At 33.6% G+C, this 8,248-nt stretch overlaps 1 protein-coding gene across 1 annotated transcript; it reads right to left on the bottom strand.

Moving 5' to 3' along the window:
- Positions 1-810: 810 nt before the first annotated feature.
- Positions 811-2,729, bottom strand: LOC120262034 (probable acyl-activating enzyme 5, peroxisomal). Its single transcript, XM_039270077.1, has 2 exons — positions 2,496-2,729; positions 811-2,400 (listed from the first exon to the last, which is right to left on the bottom strand). The coding sequence occupies exons 1-2, from the start codon at positions 2,718-2,720 to the stop codon at positions 946-948; spliced, it is 1,680 nt and encodes a 559-aa protein (XP_039126011.1). The 5' UTR covers positions 2,721-2,729; the 3' UTR covers positions 811-945.
- Positions 2,730-8,248: the final 5,519 nt, after the last annotated feature.

Here is an 8,248-nt window from a genome sequence, read left to right as displayed (position 1 = left end):
AAGTACCCAAGTGTCGATTAAATAAATAAATATAATATTATTATAATAAATATATATATATATTAAAGGGCTTGCGTGCACTTTTCTCAAATCCAATTATTTGATTTATTTATTATTTTTTATTATATAATCATATATTCATTTTTCTCTTTATCCTATGTGGGACTAAAATATTTATAACTATTCATACATATTACACTAACAAGTACTGGCCACAAAAAAGATGACGAGGGTGATGTAGAAAATTGTGGGTGAGATGGTGAGGGAGATGATGAAGACAATAATTATGAATTTAGAAAAATTATAAAACTAAAAATATAATTTTATTAAAAAAATTAATTAATATTCTATTTTGAGAGTGTTTTGCAAAGCAATTTTGAGAGTGCCTTCTAAGGAGTTGTAATATTCTATTTTGTGAGAAATCATTAGGTTTTTATGTCAATAAAAAAAAATCATCACATTACAAAGGAAAAGTCAAAAGTGATATGGGCCAATTGAAAAGGTGAAATTATTTCATGTTGAAGCTTAGAAGCATCCATATGGTCCTTTCAAACATTTGGATTAATTATATAAAATATACATAAACGCATCAATGACCACACTTTGCTCTTAGCCCAAACGACCGGAAAGGTATCTAGTCCGCCGACTCTCTTGTCCAATATCTACCCTTTTTCATCTTCCATCTCAATATATAATATATATATATATATATTTAATAATAAACATTCATAATTAATTCATAAAAATAAAAACAAACCAAAATCAATTACTCATACAAATATACAATGCAATCACAAAGTACAAAACAACTAATTAATTAATTATTATTATTATTATTATTATTATTATTATTATTAACCCACTTATAAATATCTCTAAATGTTTATCCTTTTTTACATATAAATCCAAAATGGAACCAGACTAAGAACCCAGTAAACTGGGCTATCAAATCCGACTCATCCTGGTAGGACCCAAACTCTTAGCCGCTTCTCTAAGCACAAACTTCTGGATCTTTCCCGTTGAGGTCTTGGGTAACTCATCCCTTAAAATCACCGACTTGGGTACCATATAGTGCGGTAACTTTACCCTGCAGTACTTCACCAACTCTTCCTCCTTCGCCGCCGCACCCTCCTTCAAGCTCACGAACGCGCATGGCGTCTCTCCCCAGAACTCGTCGGGCCGCGCCACCACCGCCGCCTCATTCACCGCCGGATGACCGTACAGCACCGACTCCACCTCCACGCTGCTGATGTTCTCGCCGCCGCTGATGATCACGTCCTTTGATCGGTCTCGGATCTCGAGGTATCCGTCCGGATGCATCACGCCGACATCGCCGGTGTAGAACCAGCCGTCGTCTTTCACTGTCTTGGCCGTCGCCTTCTCGTCCTTGAGGTAACCTAGCATGATGCACCCTCCTCGGAGCACGATCTCCCCCAAGGTTGATCCGTCGCGGGGGACGCTCCGGCCGGTGGATTCGTCGATCACGTCGATCACCGCCATGGCTAGGGTTCGCACACCTTGCCGGGCCTTCAGCCGGGCTCGCTCGTCGGCGGGGAGCTTGTTCCACTCGCCTTTCCACGCGCACGAGATGGCTAGGCCGGCGGTTTCGGTGAGGCCGTATCCGTGGCTGATTGAAAACCCTAGGACTTCGGCGCGGTGGAGGACGGCGGCCGGAGGCGGCGCTCCGGCGGTGAGGACTTCAACGCGGCCGGGGAGGGGTTTGCGAGCGGAGATCGGGGCGTTGGCGAGCATGTTGAGGACGACTGGCGCGCCGCACATGTGGGTGACCTTGTGGGTGGCGATGGCGGTGTAGATCGTGGCGGCGTCGAAGCGGCGGAGGCAAACGTTCGTGCCGCCGACGGCAGCGATCCCCCATGGGAAGCTCCAGCCATTAGCGTGGAACATCGGAAGAGTCCAGAGATAAACCGGCTGCTTTGGAACAGACCAATCGATCAACGAATCGACAGTGATGATGAACAAGCCGCGGTGGCAGTGGACGACGCCCTTCGGAGCCGACGTTGTCCCGGAGGTGTAGTTCAGTATGGCTGGATCCCATTCACTCTTCGGCCGCCGCCACTGGAACTCCGGATCGCCGAGATCGATTAGGTTTTCATAGCTAAGCTCGTTTGGATCTCGGGGTTGATGGTCCTCTTCGTAAGGGTCATCGATGTGGATGATTCGAGGGGGTTGGTGATCCGAAGGAAAGAGACGGATGGCGTCGTTGACGAGGGATCGGGATCCAACGTCAACGAAGAGGAGTTTGGAGCCGCTGTGGCGGAGAAGGACAGAGATGGTGCGCGCGTCAAGGCGGATATTGATCGTGTTGAGCACCGCGCCGCTCATCGGCACGCCGAATTGCATCTCGTACATGGCCGGGATGTTGGGCGCCAACACGGAGACCTGAAAAACAAGAAAAACGCACATAAGGTGTTCGACGTTTGGTCTGAAACAATGAAAAGAAGATATGCGCGCAAGGTGTTCGACGAAAGGTGTACCACGTCGCCGGGGGAGACGCGGAGATGGGTGGAGAGGGCGGAGGCGAGGCGGAGGCAACGGCGGTGAGTTTGGGACCAGGTGTAGGTGGTGGAGTTGTAGATGATGGAGGTGGAGTCGCCATAGACGGTGGCTGTGCGGTCAAGGAAGGCGATAGGGGTGAGAGCGCTGCTATTCGCTGGGTTGGGGCCGAGACGCTCCATGGCCTTCTCGGATGGAGGAGACATGATAAGATCACGGTTAGTTTATATCTAAATTATGTTTCCATTTATAGAGCCTTTTTGGTTTTTAATATTGCTTAAATAGGTATTTTTACCATTACGTATCAACATAAGTATTTTTATTTTTTTAATATTAAACTTTAATTATTTTTTTTAATAGTTATGAGTTTCACTAGTTTTTTAATATTAAAATTTTATTTTTTTAAAAAAAATTACATGTTTCATTAATTTTTAATATCAAAATTTATTTTTTTAAAAATGCGATCAACCTACTAGTTTTTTTAAATTAAAAATAATTTTACATAAAAACCTTTATAATTTCATAAAAAATTTTATAACTAGTTTTATTCTCACTTTTACTCTCTTATTTTTATTTTTATTAATTTTAACATATAAAAATTATGGATAATATTCGGTCAAAATTTTAAAAAATAAAAGTTATTGTGGTTAAAACTTTTTATATACATAAAAATTAAAATTATTGAATTATTGCTGGCGAGTAATACTTACCCCGCTCACAATAGCAATTGGATCAAATTGATCCTAATCATCCATTTGTTAGATAGAGGCCTATATAAACCGTCTAAGTTTCTATTTATATACTAAAAGTGTACTATGCTAATTTGGTATATTAATAAGACCGATACTATTTTTACCGAATAAATTTTCCAAATAGATTTCCCAAATAAGTTTCTCGAATGACGTGTTGCCATCCATATCATCATCCACGTCATTTATTTTTGTATATAAACTTCGAATTTAAACTTTAAAAATCTTTAAATTTTTAATATTCTTAAAAAAATTATAAAACCATATCTAAAATCTTAAATTTAAATACTATAAAATCTATACCTAAAAATCTAAAAATTTAAACCTTGAATAATAAACACTAAATCCTAAAATTATAAACCCTAAACTTTAAATCCTTTGCCCTAAACCCTTAAGTGTAAATCACAAACCCCATTGTAAAAATTAAAAGTTTAAATTTAGAATTTAGATAATAAAAAATTTTAATTTTTTTTTTTTTAAAAAATGACATAGATGCTAATATAGATGTCAACTAGACATCCACGTCATTTGAGAAATTTATAAAAATATCATTACTCCCATTTTGCTGATTTTTTTCTATAAAAATTAGATTTTTGTAGATAAATATTAATTTATCATAAATATTGACTTAGACAAGGTAAGGTGTTGAATTTACCAAGGTTGTCAGACCCGGACCGGTCCGGCCGGTTCAACCGGAAAAACCGGAAACCGGCCATGTGGCCGGCCCGGGTATACCCTATTGACCCGGGTATTAAAAAACCCGGTGTTAACCCGGTGATCCGGGCGGTTCAACTGAGAACCGGTTGACCCGACCGGGTCAATCGGGTCACAATGTTTAATTTTTTTACAATATTTAATAATTTATTATTATTTTCTTATTAGAAACCACAAAATCGTGTATATTTATTAATATTAATTTCTAATTTATAATCAATAAATAGAATTATAATATATATATATATCATAAACATACCAACAAAAATTAACATTTAAAAATAAAATATATTAATGTATTATGTAAATATTTTCTAAAAAATTTAATTTATTAAGAAAATAAAACAATAAATGAGTGTAATTTTATTATAAAAATATAAAATTAAAGTATTCTAGTTAAATAAAAAATATAAAAAAATTTAAAACAAAATAAAAACTCAATTGAGATATAAGAATTAGTGAATTAAATTTCTTATTTATTTTAACAAAATCAACCAATAAACAAATAAATAAATAAATAACACTGAGAGAAGTTCAATAATTATATATTAATATATTAAATTTGTAAATATTTAAAAAATGTAAAAATAAATGACAAAATTAGAAAACTCTACTGTATATAAGGTCATTTATTAATTTAAATATCAAATTTGAGTAGGTTTTTATAATATAATTATGGGTTTAATATTATATTTGCTCATTATTAATTATTATAATATTTTTTATATTTAATTATTGACTCCGGTTCAACCCCGGTTGAACCCATTGACCCCTGACCCCTGGGTTTAGTCGGGTCATTGTCCGGGCCGGGTCTGACAACCTTGGAATTTACTAATGATCGGCACATCGTAATAAAGATTAGAGCACATCGTTTTTTTTTTTTTAAAAAAAAAATATTAGAATTTTCCACATATTTATTTATATACTAATATTTGTGTATATTAATAACCATCATATCTGCTGATTTTTCGCTATAGCTAAAATTTAAAAACTGGATTTTTTTTTGTTTTTTTTTAATTGTACAAACATACGGCAGCAATAATAATATTTTGATTTTTTAGGTGGAAGTGTGTTTCACGGAAGTGATTAGGAAGGAACACTAAGCAAGCGTACATTGATTGGATTTGGGGTAAGTCTTGGTCAAACACTTGGCATCTTTTTATTTAAAAAAATGTCTAAATCGTGGACCATTTTGGTCATAATTTACGCCTTGCTAACTTTTATTCTGCTTCTAGAATCTAAATTTACATTTTTAAAAATGTTATGTTTACTTTGTTTTTGTTATGATAAAATCCTTTCTCAAATTTATACAGTATAATTAGAATCACAAGATTCACAACTATCAATGCTAATTTTAATCCCCTATTATTTAGGAAAAGTAACTAATAAATTTAAAAATTGGGTGATTTTTCTATTCTTTTTTTTATTTTTAAACAGAAACAAGTTATATATTTGTTTAATTTAAAAATTAAAAGTAATAACTTTGTACAATTAAATGACAAAATTGTTTATGATTATTTATGTTGGTTTTTAAAAAATAAAAATGTTTATCTAGATTCGTGAATTTTATTTATTTATTTATTTTTTATTTTTTTAAGATTTTTTATTTAACATTATAACTAATGTGGAGTGAAAAACTAAACAAACGCCAACGGTCTTTGGGTCAATTGGCATGGGGTCCTTTGTATAAGGTGTTCGTTTCGGAGAGGACCCGAGATCGAATCTCATAGCCTACGCAATATGAGGGCACGTGGGTTGGCGTTGAGCTTTGCTCCCCACACGTGCACGTCCCTGGGTTCTGGTGCTTGTCGCATTTCTCAAAAAATAAAAAATAAAAAAAATAAACAAACTTTGTACAGGTGAAAAATTAAAATCAACCATTACCAACTATATATATATATATATATATTATGCACAATGGGTGTTTTACAAAAAAAAGAAAAATGTTCCTGCTCGATTGCATAAATAGAATAAGTGTTATATAAAAGTAATTTTTTTTGGTAATGAATTCCACTTCGGTCCCATGTTTGGTGCCACAACGAAACTTCCCGTGAATGACTCAAGTGACCTGTTGACTTTGCACTTGCACATGCTTATCCATTCCATCTTGTCTTTTAAGGTTTATTTATTTATTATTATTTTTTTTTTTTAAGAATGCTTGTGGTCATATTTAAAGCTTTGCTGTGTTGGATTATCTGGTTTAGGAGATGAGATATCTTTAAATTTAACATTTGAATTTCAAATCTGTTTGTTTGGTCATTGAATTAGGTTTTAGATTTTTTTTTTTTCGATGAAGTAATAATTGCAAAGCGAAGGACAAACAGATATGGAAGTGTAGCAATTACAGTGACTTAACTGATCTTTTAGAAGTAAACTCCTCACTATACAACTATAAAGAAAAAAATGAGAGGTATTTCTCTTATAGAACTCTCACAGAGAACTTAAAATATAAATTATAATCTTAGAGCCTTAAACTCAAAACCTCTCAATCAATCACAATTACGGGTAATTTTTTTTTTTGTAAACACGGGTTGATTTTATTTCAAATTTCCAATGGCTTGTTTATTTAATAAAAGCAAAATTATTTTAGAAAAAAAGGACAAAATGGGGCCACATGCATGTTCGTTCTCAGTCACATAAATAAAGTGTTATATAAAAGTACTATATTTTTGTTAATGAATTCCACTTCGGTTCTATGTTTGATAACCAAAATGAAACTTCCGATGTGCTATAGGGAAGTTTGGTTGCAATGCTTGCAATGGGAATGAGTCATTAATGGGTCTAACCTCATTTTTTGGGTGTGCATGCATAGGAGATTAAAATTATGTGCAAATTCTCCATTTTTGGATGATAACTTGAAGATAAAATGACAGTTTTGCCTTTGCATTAAAGCCATGTATTCTATTTTACCATTTTTTTTAATTTAAAATTGTTTTTTAATTCATTTTTTAACATTCAATTGTTAATGTCACAAGTCTAAAAATTTGAAAATAAATAATTATAATTAACAATTTAATTTTTATAGAAAACTCCTTAATATTGATATATGATTAATTCTGGTAATTAAAAACTAATTAATAATCCCAATGAACAATTAAAATTAAATACTTATTTAAAATAATTAAATAATTTTAATATTTCAATATTTTGAAAAATAGTTATCACTTAAAAAACCAATTATTATATGTATGATAATATTTATTTTCGTAAGGGTATAAGTATCATTTTAACATATTTTCCTTCATTTACTTTTTTCATTCCTAATGCACTATCCGCCCAATCATTTACAACCAACTTTACATGTATTCGATTAAGCTCAAGCCAAATTGTATGATGTGTTAGTGTAGTATATGTGAATAGTTGTGAATAATTTAGTTCCACAAGATAAAGAGAAGAATGTACATATGTTTATATAACACAAGATAATAAAGAAATCAAATAATTGGATTTGAGAAAAGTACAAGTGGGTCCTCTAATACATACATATATATATAATTTATGAATGGACACTTGGGTACTTGGGGCATCTTTGAATTAAATAATTTAGGTATAATCACTGAAAATAGTCCCTCAGATCTTTTATCCTCTTTCGCTTTTGCCTCTCTTGAAATGTCTCGACTAGCTCTCTACTTTTGAAAATGTGCTCACTAGTTAAAAAAATCTCGCGGGTCCCTCTACTTTTGGCACATTTCTAAAAGTAGAGGGACTGGTTGAGAGCATTTTTAACTAAGTGGGCACATTTTCAAAAGTAGAGGGACTAGTCGGGAGCATTTCTAAGTATAAGGACCAAAAGAGAAAAGAGAAAAGTACATGGACTAACTAGGGTATTATACCAATAATTTATTATTTTTTTTATGAAGAGATGTCACCTGTCGGTTGTTTTCTCTAACAGACAAATCCAATCATTAGTTCACAACTCTTCATCTTTTTTAAATACATAAAGGTTCTCACAGTAAATTATTACTTTTCTGCAAAGTTTAATCTTGAGATTTTGTTGTATTACGAGGGAACTTTTGCAAAACCTGATGCAGACTTGAGGGCGATAAATTCCTAAAAGACAGTGTTCCTACACGCTTCAAAATTCACCAAATCCTTCTTCTTTAATCTCTACTTTCTCTAACAATTTTTTAGGAAATTTTATACTGTTTTTACAATGGAAAAATACCCCGAAACTTCCTTCAAGATGATGAATCAAAGACTTCATGAAGCTTGATCGTTTGATAGCACCAACTATACTCGCTAGAAGGACAAGATGATGTTCTTTCTCACTG

This window comes from Dioscorea cayenensis, chromosome 1, assembly GCF_009730915.1.
Source record: "Dioscorea cayenensis subsp. rotundata cultivar TDr96_F1 chromosome 1, TDr96_F1_v2_PseudoChromosome.rev07_lg8_w22 25.fasta, whole genome shotgun sequence".
NCBI lineage: Eukaryota > Viridiplantae > Streptophyta > Magnoliopsida > Dioscoreales > Dioscoreaceae > Dioscorea > Dioscorea cayenensis.
The sequence above is the reverse complement of the archived record's forward strand: the minus strand, read 5'-3'. Positions and strand labels throughout refer to the sequence as shown.